The sequence below is a fragment of the Rhinoderma darwinii genome, unplaced genomic scaffold, assembly GCF_050947455.1.
Source record: "Rhinoderma darwinii isolate aRhiDar2 unplaced genomic scaffold, aRhiDar2.hap1 Scaffold_42, whole genome shotgun sequence".
NCBI lineage: Eukaryota > Metazoa > Chordata > Amphibia > Anura > Rhinodermatidae > Rhinoderma > Rhinoderma darwinii.
The window spans coordinates 193,729-215,165 of NW_027463753.1; the positions used below are offsets into that span (position 1 = coordinate 193,729).

Genomic DNA, 21,437 nt, shown 5'->3' on the forward strand with positions numbered 1-21,437 from the left:
TTGTAGACAGGTAAGTCAGGAGGTGATTACAATGAAGGTGGTCCTGGTTGGTCCTCCCTGCAGCCGCTCCATTGTAGGCCAGTCAGTCAGGTGGTGATTAGAATGAAGGTGGTTCTCCCTACAGCCGCTCCATTGTAGACAGGTCAGTCAGGAGGTGATTAGAATGAAGGTGGTTCTGGTCGGTCATCCCTGCAGCCGCTCCATTGTAGACCGGTCAGTCAGGAGGTGATTAGAATGAAGGTGGTTCTGGTCGGTCCTCCCTGCAGCCGCTCCATTGTAGACCGGTCAGTCAGGAGGTGATTAGAATGAAGGCGGTTCTGGTCGGTCCTCCCTGCAGCCGCTCCATTGTAGACAGGTCAGTTAGGAGGTGATTAGAATGAAGGTGGTTCTTGTCGGTCCTCCCTGCAGCCACTCCATTGTAGACAGGTCAGTCAGGTGGCGATTAGAATGAAGGTGGTTCTGGTTGGTCCTCTTTACAGCCGCTCCATTGTAGACAGGTCAGTGAGGGGGTAACTAGAATGAAGGTGTCCTGGTCAACTACACTAACATACAGCAGAAGTAAGAGGCCGCTACACTGCAGTGATAACACAAAACTTATTCTTTTATTGAAATTATGTTTAGTCCCCGAACACAGAACAACATCTATAAAAGACGCTCAGTGCGTGTGGACGACTACGTGGACGGCTGTGTGTGACAGAGCAGACGTGGGTGTCTGGGGCGCCAGGTGGCCTCTTATCCGTGGGAGGACAGCAGGGGGCGGCTAATGTTGCTGTTTGTGGTCATGGCCGACAGTTCCCACCTGTAAAAAGTAGAACGCTGTTACTGAAGCTCCTTTTGCCAGACTCCCCCCCCCCCCCCGACACGTGTGCGCTCCCACCTGATATCATGGGGCAGGCAGGACTGGTCCAGACTGTACTGTAATACGGCCAGCTTACACAGCGTCTTCAAACTGGGACCTGAAAAAAAAAGACTCAAAGTCAAACAAAACACAGCGGAGCCCAGAGCGATGTGACATCACAGCACCAGTCAGCATTGCTAAACTGGCCGTGTCAACAACACAGGCCCAAATGCTGCCATTTAGTGGTGAAACATCGCGGTCACATCCAGAAACTCCAATAATGCCAGGAATCCTCCTCTGGGACTTCCTCCTGTACGTTACTGGTGGATAATGGTGGATTCAGAGTTAATGAACAGAACGGGGTGACATTTTCCCCCTTCACCAGCACATACAAAACGCACAGCGGATACCAGGATCTACCGGCTCTAGAGACCGTGATGTAAGGAAGAAGCAGCGGGACATGTCATGATAATAAGGGATCTCCTCAGAATGCAGAGAATTCCATATCTGCAGAGCATTTCAGCTACTGAGCACTGCAGCCGTCGACTCATCCACACACAGCACATCCCAACTTACTGAAGTCCAGAATGTAGAGGTCCGAGTGATCCATCAAGTAAAACTCATCCTGAAGATACTGGTCCTGAGAAGGGCTGCAGCAAAAAATGGGCAAGATGACAGAGCAGCACCACAAGGTACAACCTTCCCCCCTAAATCCCAGCACCCTCACAACAGGAACGACTTCCAAAAGCTGTTCCCACAATCCTCTGCCTTACTGCTTCTACTCCTCCTTTACCTGGTGCCTCCAAAGAGCAGGATTTTGTCCCCCACGATGCAGCAGCACTGACGCCGACGAGCACAGGGGCCTTTTCCTTGCACTTCCACACGGTGCCAGCGACCCGACTCTTAAGAAATCAGAGACGATAAAGATGGATGCTCGTTTCCCCAGCGAGAGGAGCAAAACAAATAAAGCTAGAGCTCTACCACCTACCTGGCGTGTACCTCCACAGATCCTGAAAGTGACGGTTCAGCCGGGCGTTGTAGCCACCAAACACATAGAGCTCCCCCCGGTAGGCAACTGCAAGAAAGCAGCATTACTGAGTCCACCCCTCCCCATGTATCATACAATTCCATACAGAGCGACTCCTCCCTTTATACTTCCAAGCAGAGCGGCTCCTTCCTGTATAAGGAAAACTCCCATGCAGAGCGGCTCCTTCCTGTATACTGTACACTCCCATGCAGAGCGGCTCCTTCCTGTATACTGTACACTCCCATGCAGAGCGGCTCCTTCCTGTATACTGTACACTCCCATGCAGGGCGGCTCTTCCCTGTATATTGTACACCCCTGTGCAGGACTCCTCACCCCTGTATATGTACACTCCCATGCAGAGCAGCTCCTCCTTGTATACCGTACACTCCCATGCAGAGCGGCTCCTCCCTGTATACCGTACACTCCCATGCAGAGCGGTACCTCCTCCCTGAATATCGTACACTCCCATGCAGAGTGACGACTCCTCCTCCCTAGATACCGTACACTCCCATGCAGAGTGACGACTCCTCCTCCCTAGATACCATACACTCCCATGCAGAGTGGCTCCTCGTCCCTGTATACTCCCATGCAGAGCGGCTCCTTCCTGTATATTGTACACACCCATGCAGAGCAGCTCCTCTTCCCTGTATACCGTACATGCCCATGCAGAGCGGTGCCTTGTCCCGGTATACCGTACAATCCCATGCAGAGCGGCTCCTCCCTGTATACCGTACACTACCATGCAGAGCGGCTCCTCGTCCCGGTATACCGTGCACTACCATGCAGAGCGGCTCCTCCTCTCTGTATACCGTACACTGCCATGCAGAGCGGCCCATCCCTGTATACCGTACACTCCCATGTAGAGTAGCTCCCCCCCGCTGTATACCGTACACTCCCATGCAGATCGGCTCCTCCCTGTATACCGTACACTGCCATGCAGAGCGGCTCCTCCTCTCTGTATACCGTACACTGCCATGCAGAGCGGCTCCTCCTCTCTGTATACCGTACACTGCCATGCAGAGCGGCTCCTCCTCCCTGTATACCGTACACTCCCATGCAGAGCGGCTCCTCCTCCCTGTATACCGTACACTCCCATGCAGAGCGGCTCCTCCTCCCTGTATACCGTACACTCCCATGCAGAGCGGCTCCTCCTCCCTGTATACCGTACACTCCCATGCAGAGCGGCTCCTACTCCCTGTATACCGTACACTCCCATGCAGAGAGGCCCCTCCTCCCTGTATACCGTACACTCCCATGCAGAGCGGCTCATCCCTGTATACCGTACACTCCCATGCAGAGCGGCCCCTCCTCCCTGTATACCGTACACTCCCATGCAGAGCGGCCCATCCCTGTATACCGTACACTCCCATGTAGAGTAGCTCCCCCCTGCTGTATACCGTACACTCCCATGCAGATCGGCTCCTCCCTGTATACCGTACACTGCCATGCAGAGCGGCTCCTCCTCTGTATACCGTACACTGCCATGCAGAGCGGCTCCTCCTCTCTGTATACCGTACACTGCCATGCAGAGCGGCCCCTCCTCCCTGTATACCGTACACTCCCATGCAGAGCGGCTCATCCCTGTATACCGTACACTCCCATGCAGAGCGGCTCATCCCTGTATACCGTGCACTCCCATGCATAGCGGCTCCTCCCTGTATACCGTACACTGCCATGCAGAGCGGCTCTTCCTCCCTGTATACCGTACACTCCCATGCAGAGCGGCCCCTCCTCCCTGCATACCGTACACTCACATGCAGAGCGGCTCTTCCTCCCTGTATACCGTACACTCCCATGCAGAGCGGCCCCTCCCTGTATACCGTACACTCCCATGCAGAGCGGCTCCTCCCTGTATACCGTACACTCCCATGCAGAGCGGCTCCTCCTCCCTGTATACCGTACACTCCCATGCACAGCGGCTGCTCCTCCCTGTATATCGTACACTCCCATGCACAGCGGCTCCTCCTCCCTGTATACCGTACACTCCCATGCACAGCGGCTCCTCCCTGTATACCGTACACTCACATGCAGAGCGGCTCCTTCTCCCTATATACCGTACACTCCCATGCAGAGCGGCTCCTCCTCCCTGTATATCGTACACTCCCATGCAGAGCGGCTCCTCCTCCCTGTATACCGTACACTCCCATGCAGAGCGGCTCCTCCTCCCTGTATACCATACACTCCGATGAAGAGCGGCCCCTTCTCCCTGTAAACCGTACACTCCCATGCAGAGCGGCTCTTCCTCCCTGTATACGTACAGTCCCATGCATGAGCGGCTCCTCCCTGTATATCGTACACTCCCATGCACAGCGGCTGCTCCTCCCTGTATATCGTACTCTCCCATGAAGAGCGGCTCCTCCTCCCTGTATATCATACACTCCGATGCACAGCGGCTCCTCCCTGTATACCGTACACTCCCATGCACAGCGGCTCCTCCCTGTATACCGTACACTCGCATGCAGAGCGGCTCCTCCCTGTATACCGTAAACTCGCATGCAGAGCGGCTCCTCCCTGTATACCGGAAACTCCCATGCAGAGCGGCCCCTCCTCCCTGCATACCGTACACTCCCATGTAGAGTAGCTCCTCCCCCCTGTATACCGTACACTCACATGCAGACTGGCTGCTCCCCCCTGTATACCGTACACTCCCATGCAGAGCGGCTCCTCCCTGTATACCGTACACTCCCATGCAGAGTGACGACTCCTCCTCCTCAGATACCATACACTCCCATGCAGAGTGGCTCCTCCCCCCTGTATACCGTACACTCACATGCAGAGTGGCTCCTCCTCCCCTCGGGCAGGGGTGAGCACTGTGGAGCGTCCAGCCAGGTTTCTGTCAGTAAGTCAAATACTCTGATTCGGTTGCAGTAGATTTCATTGTTAGAGTGGAACGGTCCAGATCGATCTGCGCGGCCGCCGAACACAAACATTTTACTCCCGATTACTGTAGCAGAGTGGAAATCCCTCCAACGAGCCGGCGCCCCCTATGGACGAATCATAGGAAGACATTAAGATGAAGGCACAGGATGTAGCTCTGCTATACAAGGAGGAGCAGTGACATGGCACTACATCGAGGTGCCGGTACTCACTTTGGCTCTCACAAGAGTCCAGTTCAGGGATTTGGTATCGAGTTTATGGATGTCATTGGAGAAGCAGTCGGCCTGTGGTGAGAAGCAGAAGACTTATAATGTCGCTCCAGTTCTACTTCCCCTTGACAAACGGACATGGAGCGGAGACACTACGGCACACGGGGCGACACAATTACCTGGAGAGACTTTGAACAGGTCCAATTAACTAGAATTAGACCCGTGCACGATACTCTCCACGGGTATAACTGGAGGTACGATGGGTCAGCTGTTAAGGTGCAATCATGTCTGTGTGCATGAACAGGAGCCCCCAATGCTGAGTGACCCCCAGACATGACCTGTGCCCCCCCCAATGCTGAGTCCCCCGGACATGAGCTGTACCCCCCCCAATGCTGAGAGTCCCCCGGACATGACCTATGCCCTCCCAATGCTGAGTCCCCCGGACATGAGCTGTACCACCCCAATGCTGAGAGTCCCCCGGACATGACCTGTACCCCCCCAATGCTGAGAGTCCCCCGGACATGACCTGTACCCCCCCAATGCTGAGAGTCCCCCGGACATGACCTGTACCCCCCCAATGCTGAGAGTCCCCTGGATACGTGACTGTGTCCCCACAGACATGACCTGTTGCCCAGAACGCTGAGGGCCCCCTCGGAGATAACATGTGCCCTCACAATGCTGAGGGCCCCCCCAGACATGACCTGTGCCCCCCAATGCTGTGGCCCCCCCTGGATATGACCTGTGCCCCCCAGACCGATGTACACAACACATATCTCACCAGCTGCTCAAATCCACCAAAGACATACATTGTCCTGTCCAGAACACAGGCCGAGTGACCGTCCCGGGCCCCTGGGATGTGACCGCTCACCCCGGGCGTCGTCCACTGCTCAGTGCCTGTAACAAGGGTTAGGGATAGAATTAAAGAGGCTGTCACCAGATTATAAGTGTCCTGTCTCCTACATAATGTGATCTGAATTGTAATGTAGCTAACAGTGGTCCTAGTAATAAAGAGGCTGTCACCACAATATAAGTGCCATGTCTCCTACATAATGTGATCGGGGCTGTAATGTAGATAACAGTGGTCCTAGTAATAAAGAGGCAGTCACCACATTATAAGTGCCCTGTCTCCTACATAATGTTATCAGTGCTGTAATGTAGATAACAGTGGTCCTAGTAATAAAGAGGCTGTCACCACATTATAAGTGCCCTGTCTCCTACATAATGTGATCAGTGCTGTAATGTAGATAACAGTGGTCCTAGTAATAAAGAGGCTGTCACCACATTATAAGTGCCCTGTCTCCTACATAATGTGATCAGCCCTGTAATGTAGATAACAGTGGTCCTAGTAATAAAGAGGCTGTCACCACATTATAAGTGGCCTATCTCCTACATAATGTTATCAGCGCTGTAATGTAGATAACAGTGGTCCTAGTAATAAAGAGGCTCCTTCACCACATTATAAGTGGCCTATATTGTACATGTGATCGGCGCTGTAATGTAGATAACAGTGGTCCTAGTAATAAAGAGGCTCTGTCACCACATTATAAGTGGCCTATATTGTACATGATGTGATCGGCGCTGTAATGTAGATAACAGTGGTCCTAGTAATAAAGAGGCTGTCACCACATTATAAGTGGCCTGTCTCCTTTATAATGTTATCAGCGCTGTAATGTAGATAACAGTGGTCCTAGTAATAAAGAGGCTCCTTCACCACATTATAAGTGGCCTATATTGTACATGATGTGATCGGCGCTGTAATGTAGATAACAGTGGTCCCAGTAATAAAGAGGCTGTCACCAGATTATAAGTGTCCTGTCTCCTACATAATGTGATCGGCGTTGTAATGTAGATAACAGTGGTCCTAGTAATAATGATAACCATTGTTATCTACATTACAGCACTGATCACATTATGTAGGAGACAGGGCACTTATAATCTAGTGACAGCCTCTTTGAGCAGCAGGGGGGGTGGGATGGGGTAAAGCTGCAGGAAGAAGGGCCCCCACCTGTGTGGAAAGTATAGAGGACGTTGCAGGCCCCCTCCGTGTCGTTACGTCCCCCCCAGATGAAGATAATGTCATCGATGAGAACCGCCGTGTGTCCGTATCTCATGTAGGGAACCTTGGACAGGGAGCAGCGCGCCGGGGGAAGCTTCCTCCATCGGAGAGACACTGCAAGAAGAGACAAGATGTCTGCCTGTGGCCCCCGACACCGCGCACACCCACCGGCCCCTTTCTTACCAGCATTGAAGACGTGGACATCGATCTGCCGCAGCGTCTCGTAGTCCTCTCCAGAGCAGTAGCCACCGAAGGAGAAGACTCGATGTCCCACCGCCACCGCAGCGTGATTCACCCGTCGTGGACCCCCCTCTAGGTGCACCGTCCAGCGAGGCATCCCCCCAATGCATGCCGAGGCACAGGAGCGGGGTCACCGCACCGGAGCCTGCGGAGAAGAACACAACATGAATGTACGGGGGAGGGGGCCGGAGACAGAATCCTGGCGCGTTACACCCGCTGCAACGCAATGACGCCAGGGGGGGGGGGGGGGGGCCGGAGACAGAATCCTGGCGCGTTACACCCGCTGCAACGCAATGACGCCGGGGGGGGGGGGGGGGGGGGGTTACACTTTGTAGGCGCAGACGTGAAGCCGCAACATATTGGACTTTGCTCAGGAATAGGAACCGACAGGAACAGGCCCAAAAGTGAATTCTCACCCCCCAGAGCAGAGGCCCCCGCCCCAGGCACCACTGATCTAGAATCAGGATAAGACCAAATACTATGATGACATTTCTAGATTGTAATCACCCCCATGTGTGTGTACACACTGCTCAGCGCCCCAGTCACACACGTGACCCTTCTGTCACCCGCCGGGTCACTGCCATCACCTGAGCCCAGCGCTAAGCCACCTCCATCCGACACAGCCGATTCCGCCACACTCCGCCGGAAATGTATAGCCTACAAAGCCACACTCCGCCGGAAATGTACATGCTACAATGCCACACTCTGCCAGAAATATACATCTACAATGCCACACTTCGCCGGAAGTAAAGACTCGGTGACGCCACACTCCGCCGGAAATGTAAATGCTATAATGCCACACTCCGCCGGAAATGTAAATGCTATAACGCCACACTCCGCCGGAAGTAAAGACGCAGGTGACGCCATACTCCGCCGGAAATGTACATGCTATGATGCCACACACCGCCGGAAGTAAGCGCTTGTGACGGACGCTGCTGCTGTTGTGCCTGATTGAGGTTTTCGCATTTCTCAGGTAATGTCGGGGACGTGTAACGTATGATCGGGGAGGGTTTATCGTCATGTATCATCTTAACGTATCTGTCTGTCTATGGAGAAGAACTTCCTGTTGTGGCTGCATCAGCTCCTCCCCCAACTCCATCCATCACCCCAAAGAATCACCCGAGGGTCCGCGAATATAAGATATCCCGCCGCTGATCCAGGACTCTGCACCCCCCCTGCCGCTGATCCCGGACTCTGCACCCTCCCTGCCGCTGATCCCGGACTCTGCACCCCCCCCCCCTGCCCCTGATCCCGGACTCTGCACCCCCCACTGCCGCCGATCCCGGACTCTGCACCCCCCCCTGCCGCCGATCCCGGACTCTGCACCCCCCCTGCCGCCGATCCCGGACTCTGCACCCCCCCCTGCCGCCGATCCCGGACTCTGCACCCCCCCCTGCCGCCGATCCCGGACTCTGCACCCCCCCCCCTGCCGCCGATCCCGGACTCTGCACCCCCCCCCCTGCCGCCGATCCCGGACTCTGCACCCCCCCCTGCCCCTGATCCCGGACTCTGCACCCCCCCCCCCCTGCCGCCGATCCCGGACTCTGCACCCCCCCTGCCGCCGATCCCGGACTCTGCACCCCCCCTGCCGCCGATCCCGGACTCTGCACCCCCCCTGCCGCCGATCCCGGACTCTGCACCCCCCCCCCCAGCCTCATAATCCCGGCATGGGGCCGCCCCAGTGCCCGGCTGTCACTGCAGATGGTGGAGTACTGGATCACACCCGGCTCCTCCTGATACCGCTGGTGGCGGTGGGTACCGGGATAATAATGGCGCTTAGTATTCGTCTTTTCACCGGCTCACATTAAGCCCCGCCTTCGTAATAGACGCCGTCAAACAGGAAACTGCCATTACCGAGGCGAAAACCCAAAGACATAAGAAAATATTTTTATTGAAATAAAACCTCCCCCACAAGACCCGGCACCGAAACGTAGATCATCGCCGTAGTCCAGCGACTCGTCCACGCGCTCCAAACCGTCCAGCGACTCGTCCACGCGCTCCAAACCGTCCAGCGACTCGTCCACGCGCTCCAAACCGCCCAGCGACTCGTCCACGCGCTCCAAACCGTCCAGCGACTCGTCCACGCGCTCCAAACCGTCCAGCGACTCGTCCACGCGCTCCAAACCGCCCAGCGACTCGTCCACGCGCTCCAAACCGTCCAGCGACTCGTCCACGCGCTCCAAACCGTCCAGCGACTCGTCCACGCGCTCCAAACCGTCCAGCGACTCGTCCACGCGCTCCAAACCGTCCAGCGACTCGTCCACGCGCTCCAAACCGTCCAGCGACTCGTCCACGCGCTCCAAACCGTCCAGCGACTCGTCCACACGCTCCAAACCGTCCAGCGACTCGTCCACACGCTCCAAACCGTCCAGCGACTCGTCCACACGCTCCAAACCGTCCAGCGACTCGTCCACGCGCTCCAAACCGTCCAGCGACTCGTCCACGCGCTCCAAACCGTCCAGCGACTCGTCCACGCGCTCCAAACCGTCCAGCGACTCGTCCACGCGCTCCAAACCGTCCAGCGACTCGTCCACGCGCTCCAAACCGTCCAGCGACTCGTCCACGCGCTCCAAACCGTCCAGCGACTCGTCCACGCGCTCCAAACCGTCCAGCGACTCGTCCACGCGCTCCAAACGGTCCAGCGACTCGTCCACGCGCTCCAAACGGTCCAGCGACTCGTCCACGCGCTCCAAACGGTCCAGCGACTCGTCCACGCGCTCCAAACGGTCCAGCGACTCGTCCACGCGCTCCAAACCGTCCAGCGACTCGTCCACGCGCTCCAAACCGTCCAGCGACTCGTCCACGCGCTCCAAACCGTCCAGCGACTCGTCCACGCGCTCCAAACCGTCCAGCGACTCGTCCACGCGCTCCAAACCGTCCAGCGACTCGTCCACGCGCTCCAAACCGTCCAGCGACTCGTCCACGCGCTCCAAACCGTCCAGCGACTCGTCCACGCGCTCCAAACCGTCCAGCGACTCGTCCACGCGCTCCAAACCGTCCAGCGACTCGTCCACGCGCTCCAAACCGTCCAGCGACTCGTCCACGCGCTCCAAACCGTCCAGCGACTCGTCCACGCGCTCCAAACCGTCCAGCGACTCGTCCACGCGCTCCAAACCGTCCAGCGACTCGTCCACGCGCTCCAAACCGTCCAGCGACTCGTCCACGCGCTCCAAACCGTCCAGCGACTCGTCCACGCGCTCCAAACCGTCCAGCGACTCGTCCACGCGCTCCAAACCGCCCAGCGACTCGTCCACGCGCTCCAAACCGCCCAGCGACTCGTCCACGCGCTCCAAACCGCCCAGCGACTCGTCCACGCGCTCCAAACCGTCCAGCGACTCGTCCACGCGCTCCAAACCGTCCAGCGACTCGTCCACGCGCTCCAAACCGTCCAGCGACTCGTCCACGCGCTCCAAACCGTCCAGCGACTCGTCCACGCGCTCCAAACCGTCCAGCGACTCGTCCACGCGCTCCAAACCGTCCAGCGACTCGTCCACGCGCTCCAAACCGTCCAGCGACTCGTCCACGCGCTCCAAACCGTCCAGCGACTCGTCCACGCGCTCCAAACCGCCCAGCGACTCGTCCACGCGCTCCAAACCGCCCAGCGACTCGTCCACGCGCTCCAAACCGTCCAGCGACTCGTCCACGCGCTCCAAACCGTCCAGCGACTCGTCCACGCGCTCCAAACCGTCCAGCGACTCGTCCACGCGCTCCAAACCGTCCAGCGACTCGTCCACGCGCTCCAAACCGTCCAGCGACTCGTCCACGCGCTCCAAACCGTCCAGCGACTCGTCCACGCGCTCCAAACCGTCCAGCGACTCGTCCACGCGCTCCAAACCGTCCAGCGACTCGTCCACGCGCTCCAAACCGTCCAGCGACTCGTCCACGCGCTCCAAACCGCCCAGCGACTCGTCCACTCGCTCCAAACCGTCCAGCGACTCGTCCACGCGCTCCAAACCGTCCAGCGACTCGTCCACGCGCTCCAAACCGCCCAGCGACTCGTCCACTCGCTCCAAACCGTCCAGCGACTCGTCCACGCGCTCCAAACCGTCCAGCGACTCGTCCACTCGCTCCAAACCGTCCAGCGACTCGTCCACGCGCTCCAAACCGTCCAGCGACTCGTCCACGCGCTCCAAACCGCCCAGCGACTCGTCCACTCGCTCCAAACCGTCCAGCGACTCGTCCACGCGCTCCAAACCGTCCAGCGACTCGTCCACGCGCTCCAAACCGTCCAGCGACTCGTCCACGCGCTCCAAACCGCCCAGCGGAACCTGCAAAACAAGAAAAAGATGAATCTCCAGCGACGTGTGACCTCCCCGCGCCGAACTACAGGTCAATGAACATGAAATCTCACCGCACCAAAAAGAAGCCGCTGTGTAAACCGGTTAGACGCCGCCGATTCTCCTGACGCACTTTTTAAAATCCCGGCGGTTTTGACGCATTTTTCACGTTTCTTTTGTACAGGTTTTTTGGTGCGTCGGCAGGACTCCCACCGACTCCGGGAACGTTTGGCGCATTTTACGAACTAAAGAATTGACCCTTTGCTGCTTTTTTTTTTACACCGCGTTTATTAAAACTCTTGTGTAAAAAAAAAGTGTGTGGCGCGTACAATCCGCGCGCTCTCCCATTGGTGTACATGGGAAACGTACGCTTTTTTTTGCCGCATTTTGTCCACGCTTTTTTACATGTTTTTTGGCGCATAATTAGGATTCCCATTGACTATGGGAACATTTGGCGCATTTTACATGTCAAGGAATTGACAGCGTGTATTTGACGTGTTTTTTGGCGCATTTTACGTGCCAAAAAGCATCAAAAAACGATTGTTTGCCGTTTACATCAATGAGTGCGCGGCGTTAGTACAAACAACGCTCTCTCTTATTTTATCCCAGCGTTTTTAAGAAATGAGCCAAAAAACACGTCAAATACACGCGGTATAAGCCGGACAACTGAAAAGTCATTCACCCCTGGCAGGGTCTCCGCTCTCGACTTTCATCGTTTTCAGCCTTTTCTGTGATCAAAACATCCGACCATCGTACAATCACTCCCAACATGGGAGCGGGTGGGGCGGGTGACTCTCCCTCCCACATTTACAGCAGCTGTAAGTCAGGTCGCTTTGCCGGATTCACCACCCTGCTGTAATTCTGGGAAGTGCTCCCTCTGGTGGCCAACATAGGAAAACATCTCAAATCATTCTTTCTTTTTTAATACTTCTCACCTTGTGGAAAAAATATAATAAAAATAAGTAACTTCATTTTTTTTAAAAATTGGCGACACCTCTAAGGGACCGAGAAAATAAAGACTAAATGGCAGAGGTGTTGACTGTGGAGAGGCCGCGGTGTCCCCGCTGGTCACACGTCTGTCTCCTGCGCCTCCACCGGACTCGTGTTCTCATTCTCTAGAACTTGTTTTGGGGTTCAGCATCCTGAATATAAGTCTTCATTGTGGGATTTAATTTATGTTTTTCACAGAATGGGCCCAGAGAGAATCTTACCAAACCAAAGTGAGGATCTAGGGGAACCTCAGGATCCCCCGATAGAGTGGAGTGGTGGGGAGGAAGAAGAAGATGAAGCAGCACAAAGTGGATACCAGTACCAACCACTTAACCAAGATCAAGAAGATGTAGCTCAGATGGAGATTGACCTACAAGAGCGACTACAGGTAAAGCAGAGCTCCTCCCCCACACCGGCACCTCTCCTCCCCCACACCGGCACCTCTCCTCCTCCACACCGGCACCTCTCCTCCTCCACACCGGCACCTCTCCTCCCTCACACCGGCACCTCTCCTCCCCCACACCGGCACCTCTCCTCCCCCACACCGGCACCTCTCCTCCTCCACACCGGCACCTCTCCTCCTCCACACCGGCACCTCTCCTCCCTCACACCGGCACCTCTCCTCCCCCACACCGGCACCTCTCCTCCCCCACACCGGCACCTCTCCTCCCCCACACCGGCACCTCTCCTCCCCCACACCGGCACCTCTCCTCCCCCACACCGGCACCTCTCCTCCCCCACACCGTCACCTCTCCTCCCCCACACCGGCACCTCTCCTCCTCCACACCGTCACCTCTCCTCCCCCACACCGACACCTCTCCTCCCCCACACCGGCACCTCTCCTCCCCCACACCGGCACCTCTCCTCCTCCACACCGGCACCTCTCCTCCCTCACACCGGCACCTCTCCTCCCCCACACCGGCACCTCTCCTCCCCCACACCGGCACCTCTCCTCCCCCACACCGGCACCTCTCCTCCCTCACACCGGCACCTCTCCTCCCCCACACCGGCACCTCTCCTCCCCCACACCGGCACCTCTCCTCCCCCACACCGGCACCTCTCCTCCCCCACACCGGCACCTCTCCTCCCCCACACCGTCACCTCTCCTCCCCCACACCGGCACCTCTCCTCCCCCACACCGGCACCTCTCCTCCCCCACACCGGCACCTCTCCTCCCTCACACCGGCACCTCTCCTCCCCCACACCGGCACCTCTCCTCCCCCACACCGGCACCTCTCCTCCTGCTTCAGCTCCAAACAGACCCCTTCATGACAGACCGTGCTCCGGTGAACGGCTGCCTCTCTCTTTTAGGCCATGCGACTGCACCTTCCTGAGCCCCCTGTGGACAGTGAGGATGAGGATGATGGACAAGCGGCACAGAACTCCATTCCAATGGACGCAGGTATTTATCATAAGTGTGGGCCACGCAGACGACCCCTGAGCTGTGTCTTCCCGAGATCCCCACATTTGTATTTTATTGGAAAGCAATAAGATAAAGTGAAAAATGTGTTACCTGAAATGTTGGTTTCCCGGAGCCCGTCGGCAGCCACGGGAGGGTTACCGGATAGAAGAGACACGTCACGTGACAATGTATCGTGGACTCGGGAAATGGACATTTCACGTCACACATTTTCCACTTCCTACGGCAGCAAAAAGCAACGAGACAAATCGAGGAGGGGGAGGGGGGGGGGTTTATGACTCTCCCACTGGCACTTTTCTGCCGAGGGCTGAAGCCTCCGAGGAGAAGACGTCCGGCCTGTAACATCGAACAAGGGTGGAGGACGAGGACCGAGTGGCGGATTTGCGTCACATTTCTCCGCCCGGCACGCGGCTGTGAACTTGGTTGAATGAGATTCTACAAATTCTAAGCCCTTTGAGGGTCACGATCTCAGATGATCCCCCCCCCCGGCCGTCCAGATGATGAGGCTTTGCCGGTTTTCTTCCCTTTATTTGAAACCTGAAGTTGGAGAGAGACCGTCTGAGTCTCTATCGGAGCGCTCCCTCCTAGGTCTGGCCCCAATCACGCGACTGTATTCATCTATCCCGAAATACTGTCCGTATATACAGATCCTTACAATAAGAGGGCGGTCGCACATGTTGGCGTCCAGCGATGCCTCAGTAAATACGGAGCGTTTTGACCCCACAGGTATTGTGTAAAAGATAATGCGCGGCAGATGGTGCAGAGTGAGGTTTGCCGTTTTCTATATGTGCCATGTCAGTGTCCGATATATTGTGCCCGGCGTGCGCCACCGGAGACAGACACCCCATAAACTGTAATGTGGGGTCTCCCGGGTACTGCAATACCCTCCATGTGGCTGTTATCAGCTGCCCGGGCATGGCAGGGCTCGGAGGGGACAGGTGAGGGGGAGAAGCTGTGCGGGGGGCGTCAGGGTGGATGATAAATGATAAAACCCTTTCATACAGAGCTCTGGTTATTCGGGACACGCGTCACATTGGTATATTGTGTCCTCCTTGTCCCCCTCTTATAGCAGACGCTGCACCTCTTTTGACTTTTCCCCCCTTCTCTTGGAACGTGTTGCCCTGGTGCGATGCGTGTGGCCCCGCTTACACAAGTACTGGGTGCCCCCCCCTTCCTGGTCCCTAAAGATTAGGTTCTTGAAATTCCCGGAAAGTTCCCCTCCGGCCTGCACATGGACGTAGCGCGTTCACATTGTACAAAGCCATCTGTATGAGGTGCCCGGCCGGCTTCTTATACCACACCGCATGGCGCTGACAAGTCCACCCCTCCCATGTACCTATTGTAGTCCCGGATGCAGTCCGGTTTGGGGGTCTCTGTACAGGTACATGGGTACTGGTGTGACATGTCTCTCGTCTTGTACGTGACACACAATATGTTGCTGGATTGTGCCCGGCTCTCACCCCTTCTTGTTTGCCCTGCAGAGTCTTAGGGAGGCCTCTCAGATTTCTTCTAGCAGTGCCGCAAGACTCCTGGCAGCGAGGGACCTGAAGAGCGGGACGCTGGTATAACAATTATCCAGGTAGAGGTGGTGACCCTGGTCCAGCACCAAATCCCACACAATTTTTGCATTAACTCCCAGTAAGGGGGGGGGGGGGCATTCTGGGGGCTGAGCACTGGTGGCCTTCCCTTCATATATCCTAAACCTGTAGGTATACCCTGATGCCCCCGCGCAGCTTCTACATCTTCACGCCATACCGCGCCCTCTTACCCGGCGGGTGCTCGCGGAATTGAAGCCTCCCTTTAAAATGTACAATTGTGATTCTGCTACGGTTTATTATTAATGTCTCTTACGGCGTTCACCGCGCGGGATAAATAACGAAATCATTTAGTAGTTCAGGCCGTTCCGGACGCGGCGATGCCAATTATGTAACGTTTTTGTTTATTTTTATTAATAATAAAGGACTGATGAGGGAAAAAGGGGGATTATTACTTTTATTTTCTTTTTACACAACTTTTTTTGACTTCATGACTTTGTCCCACTCGAGGGCAGGAGTCCCTGATCGCTACATGCGTAGTGCAGTGTATTAGAGATGTCAGCTACTCACTGACAGCAAGCACCATGACTTCGTCAGGACCCACTCGGCTTCCATCGATGGCATAGCCGGACGCCATTGTTAGGTGTCCAGTTGCCATAGTCACCATCGTCGGTCGCTATCAGGTAGCAGGACGGTGATGGTAGCTTAACCCCTAAAAAGCCGTGAACACTATTGAACGCGGCTTTTAAGGGGTTAATCAGCGGGGACACCGCTCCTGTATGTGTTGGCCGTTACTCCCGCAACGCACTATTCCAGCGCCGAGCGCCAACGGGGCGGTCAGCACGACCTAATAGTACGTCACTGAGCGTTAAGGGGTTAATGACCGAGCTATTTTTTACGTTTTTCCATCGTCTCATTCAAAGAGCTGTACGATTTTTATTTTTGCGTCCTCATCGCTGTATAAGGACGTTTTTTTTGCGGGACAAGTTGTGTTTTATAATTTCACCATTTTGGGGGACATAGAACTTATTGATTAAAGGAACAGTGTCATCGCAAATAATTTTTTTATATGTTAAAGATGTTAGTGCTTTATTAAAAACGTTTATATTCATTTGTGTGTTTGTGTTTTACTTTTTCTTATTTTTACACTTTTTTCTTCCCTATGGGGGCTGCCATTTTTTGTTCCATTTCTGTGTGTGCCGATTAACGACACACACAGACATGGAATACGGCAGCCACAGTCCCATAGGGACTGCGAACGGCTCCCGTCCCATTGACTGCCGTGTACGGCGTCTGTGTGGGAACTGCGCATGCGCCGCTCCCACACAGACCTATTCGAAATTGGCGCCGTCCGGCGCCATTTTCCTGTGGACCGGAAGTCGCGGCCGGACAGTAATATTACTACTTCCGGTCGCGGCTTCCGGACTTGTGCACATGGAACAGCGGCAGCAAAGGGAGCGGACGGGCCGGAGGGAGCCGCGGCGGCAGGAGCAGGTAAGAGATTTCAATGTATGTTCGTGTTTGTGTGTGTTTACTACTGTATGTAAACCTACTACACTGTGTGTTACCTCAAAAAATGGCGACACACAGTGTAGGAGGATAGACCGTTCAAACCCCTCGTTTATCCCGGCACTAGCCAGGATAAAGGAGGGGGGGATGCTGAGAGCTCACTAGAGCGAGGGCTTTTAACCCAATGTTGCAATGCTGCAATTTTGGGAACAGCTCCATCTAGTGACCAAAAATGGGTAGTATTATAAATTAGAAATAATTTATAATATTTCCTGGCTCGTGGCAAAAAAAAATAAAAAATTTGAACAATGTTTAATCACCCACACACTAAATGTTTCTTTTTTAAAAAAAAACCATGTTTTTCTGGCAACACATTCCCTTTAACCTTTTTTAGTGGTTACTGGAAAAAAAGAGATTTCGCCATTTGTTTTGCGTCTTAATTTTACGCCGTTTACCGTGTGGTATAAATAACATAATAACGTTATTCCGCGGGTCGTTGATATTGCGGCGATACCAGATTTATGTTTTTTTTATGTTTTCCTACTTTTACACGGTGAAAACACGTATTTTTTTCAAAATGATTTGCTTTTGTTGCCGTATTTTAACCCCTTCCCTCTTTGGCCGCTTTTGACCTTCCTGACAGAACCTCATTTTTCAAATCTGACATGTGTCACTTTATGTGGTAATAACTCCGGAATGCTTTCACCTATCCAAGCGATTCTGAGACTGTTTTCTCGTGACACATTGGACTTTATGTTACTGGCAAAATTTGCTCGATATGTTCAGTATTTAATTGTGAAAAACACCAAAATTTAGCGAAAAATTGCAAAAATTTGCATTTTTCTCAATGTAAATGTATCTGCTTGTAAGACCGGCAGTTATAACACACAAAATTGTTGCTAATTAACATCCCCCATATGTCTACTTTAGATTGGCATCGTTTTTTGAACATCCTTTTATTTTTCTAGGACCTCACAAGACTTAGAACTTTAGCAGCAATTTCTCACATTTTCAAGAAAATTTCAAAAGGCGATTTTTACAGGGGGCAGTTCAGTTGTGATGTGGCTTTGAGGTCCTTAGATATTAGAAACCCCCAATAAGTCACCCCATTTTAAAAAACGCACCCCTCAAAGTATTCAAAACAGCATTTAGAAAGTTTCTTAACCCTTTAGACATTTCACAGGAATTAAAGCAAAGTAGAGGGGAAATTTACAAAGTTCATTATTTTTTTCCAGAAATTCATTTTGAATCCATTTTTTTCTGTAACACGGAAGGTTTTACCAGAGAAATGCAACTCAATATTTATTGCCCAGATTCTGCAGTTTTAGGAATATCCCACACGTGGCCCTAGGGCGGTAATGGACTGAAACACCGGCCTCGGAAGCAAAGGAGCAGGTAGTGGATTTTGGGTCTCCTTTTTATTAGAATATATTTTAGGCACCATGTCAGGTTTGAACAGGTCTTGTGGGGCCAAAACAGTGGAAACTCCCCAAAAGTGACCCCATTTGGGAAACTACACCCCTCAAGGAATTTATCTAGGGGTATAGTGAGCATTTTGACCGGCCAGTTTTTTTGCAAAAATGTTTGGAACTAGGCCATGAAAATGAAAATCTAAATTTTTTCAAATAAAATGTAGGTTTAGCTAATTTTTTTTCATTTCCAAAAGAACTAAAGTAGAAAAAGCACCACAACATTTGTAGAGCAATTTCTCCCGAGTAAAACAATCCCCCACATGTGGTAATAAACGGTTGTTTGGAGACACGGCGGGGCTTAGAAGGGAAAGAGTGCCATTTGGCTCTTGGAGTTCACATTTAGCAGGAATGGTTTGCGGAGGCCATGTCGCATTTGCAAAGCCCCCTAGGGGACAAAACAGTGGAAACCCCCAACAAGTGACCCCATTTTGGAAACTATACCCCTCGAGGAATTTATCTAGGGGTGTAGCAAGCATTTTGACAGGCCAGTTTTTTTGCAAAAATTTTTGGAACTAGGCCATGAAAATGAAAATCTACATTTTTTCAAATAAAATGTAGGTTTAGCTAATTTTTTTTCATTTCCACAAGGACTAAAGGAGAAAAAGCACCATAAAATTTGTAAAGAAATTTCTCCCGAGTAAAACAATACCCCACATGTAGTAATAAACGGCTGTTTGGAGACACGGCAGGGCTGAGAAGGGAAAGAGCGCCATTTGGCTTTTGGAGTTCACATTTAGCAGGAATGGTTTTCGGAGGCCATGTCACATTTACAAAGCCCCTGAGGGGACAAAACAGTGGTAAACCCCCAACAAGTGACCCCATTTTGGAAACTACACCCCATGAGGAAATTATCTAGGAGTACAGTGAGCAGTTTGACCCCACAGGTTTTTTACAGAACTTATTGGAAGTAGGCCGTAAAAATGAAAATCTAAATTTTTTTTAAATAAAATGTAGGTTTAGGTTTTTTTTTTCATTTCCACAAGGACTGAAGGAGAAAAAGCACCATAAAATTAGTAAAGCAACTTCTCCCGAGTAAAACAATCCCCCACATGTGGTCATAAACGGCTGTTTGGACACACGGTAGGGCTCAGAATGGAACTAGCACCATTTGGATTTTGGATAGTGTCTGGGCGCCATGTCACATTTGCTGAGCCCCAGTAGTACTAGTACAGTGGAAACACCCCAAAATTGACTCCATTTGGGAAACTGCACCCCTGAGGAATCATCTAGGGGTATAGTGAAAATTTTGATCCCAAAGGTTTTTTGCTGAATTAATTAGAATTAAGCCATTAAAATGAAAAATAATTTTTTTTTCCAACAAGATGTCGTTTTAGATCAACATTTTTCATTTTTACAAGGAATAGAGAAGAAAAAGCACCCCAACATTTGTAAAGTAATTTCTCCCGAGTACAGTAACGCCCCATATGTGGTTATAATCAGCTGTTTACATATATAGGAGCATTCAGAAGAAAAGGAGCGGTATTTATCTTTTGGAGCGTAGATTTTGCTGGAATGGTTTGCGGACGCCATGTTGCATTTGCAAAACCCCTGATGTACCAAACAAAAGTGACCCCGTTTTAGAAACTACACCCCTAAAGGCATTTATCAAGGGGTGTAGTGAGAATTTAGACTCCAAAGGTGTTTTTCAGAAATGAATACGCAGTGGATGGTGCAAAGTGAAAATTGCAATTTTTCCACTGATCTGCCCATTCACCGCACAAGATGTTGTGCCCCTGGAGAATCCTACCCCATAAATTGTTAAGCGGGTTCTCCCGGGTATGGTAATGCCTTACTTGTGGCCATAAATTGCTGTTTGGGCACACTGTAGGGCTAAGAAGGGAAAGACCGCCATTTTGAGCATGGATTTTGCTTGGTAATAGTTCTGTTTATAATGTGGGGGGCATATGTAATCTGTGCAGAGTATATCAGGGGTATATGTAATCTGTGAGGAGTACATCAGGGTATATGTAATATGTGAGGAGTACATCAGGGTATATGTAATATGTGAGGAGTACATCAGGGTATATGTAATATGTGAGGAGTACATCAGGGTATGTGTAATCTGTGCAGAGTATATCAGGGGTATATGTAATCTGTGAGGAGTACATCAGGGTATATGTAATATGTGAGGAGTACATCAGGGTATATGTAATATGTGAGGAGTACATCAGGGTATATGTAATATGTGAGGAGTACATCAGGATATATGTAATATGTGAGGAGTACATCAGGGTATATGTAATATGTGAGGAGTACATCGGGATATATGTAATATGTGAGGAGTACATCAGGATACGTGTAATATGTGAGGAGTACATCAGGGTATATGTAATATGTGAGGAGTACATCAGGGTATATGTAATATGTGAGGAGTACATCAGGATATATGTAATATGTGAGGAGTACATCAGGATATATGTAATATGTGAGGAGTACATCGGGATATATGTAATATGTGAGGAGTACATCGGGATATATGTAATATGTGAGGAGTACATCAGGGTATATGTAATATGTGAGGAGTACATCAGGGTATATGTAATATGTGAGGAGTACATCAGGGTATATGTAATATGTGAGGAGTACATCAGGATATATGTAATATGTGAGGAGTACATCAGGATATATGTAATATGTGAGGAGTACATCAGGATATATGTAATATATAATGAGTACATCAGGATATATGTAATATGTGAGGAGTACATCAGGATATATGTAATATATAATGAGTACATCAGGATATATGTAATATGTGAGGAGTACATCAGGATATATGTAATATGTGAGGAGTACATCAGGATATATGTAATATGTGAGGAGTACATCAGGATATATGTAATATATAATGAGTACATCAGGATATATGTAATATGTGAGGAGTACATCAGGATATATGTAATATGTGAGGAGTACATCAGGATATATGTAATATGTGAGGAGCACATCAGGGTGTATGTAATATGTGAGGAGCACATCAGGGTGTA

At 52.2% G+C, this 21,437-nt stretch overlaps 2 protein-coding genes across 5 annotated transcripts in view; one reads left to right on the plus strand and one right to left on the minus strand.

The window, feature by feature from the left end:
* Positions 1-583: 583 nt before the first annotated feature.
* KLHDC3 (kelch domain containing 3) lies at positions 584-7,948 on the minus strand. Of its 4 annotated transcripts, none has more exons than XM_075848503.1 (11): positions 7,835-7,946; positions 7,191-7,392; positions 6,957-7,121; positions 5,730-5,845; positions 4,955-5,026; positions 4,636-4,849; positions 1,827-1,913; positions 1,632-1,740; positions 1,415-1,488; positions 878-956; positions 584-799 (listed from the first exon to the last, which is right to left on the minus strand). In XM_075848503.1, exons 2-11 carry the CDS (start codon positions 7,342-7,344, stop codon positions 733-735), a joined length of 1,137 nt encoding a protein of 378 aa, XP_075704618.1. In that variant the 5' UTR covers positions 7,345-7,392; positions 7,835-7,946; the 3' UTR covers positions 584-732. The 4 variants fall into 4 exon arrangements, with proteins under 4 accessions (XP_075704618.1, XP_075704619.1, XP_075704620.1 ...); XM_075848504.1 differs by having other exon boundaries at positions 7,755-7,840; XM_075848505.1 differs by lacking the exon at positions 7,835-7,946 and adding an exon at positions 7,664-7,688.
* Positions 7,949-8,097: 149 nt separating this feature from the next.
* Positions 8,098-21,437, plus strand: part of MEA1 (male-enhanced antigen 1) — a 39,535-nt gene continuing 26,195 nt past the window's right edge. Inside the window, exons 1-3 of the mRNA XM_075848507.1 lie at positions 8,098-8,220; positions 12,713-12,902; positions 13,826-13,916. Coding sequence (XP_075704622.1) covers positions 12,714-12,902; positions 13,826-13,916 — 280 coding nt within the window. The 5' untranslated portion in view covers positions 8,098-8,220; position 12,713. The remainder of the gene's footprint in view (positions 8,221-12,712; positions 12,903-13,825; positions 13,917-21,437) is intronic.

Coding starts and splice junctions, on each gene's coding strand:
- KLHDC3 (XM_075848503.1), bottom strand. CDS start 7,344: ATGCCTCGCTGGACGGTGCACCTAGAGGGGGGTCCACGACGGGTGAAT. Junction 7,122..7,190: donor TGTCCACGTCTTCAATGCTG/GTAAGAAAGGGG, acceptor CTCTTCTTGCAG/TGTCTCTCCGATGGAGGAAG. Junction 4,850..4,954: donor GGACTCTTGTGAGAGCCAAA/GTGAGTACCGGC, acceptor ATTCGTCCATAG/GGGGCGCCGGCTCGTTGGAG.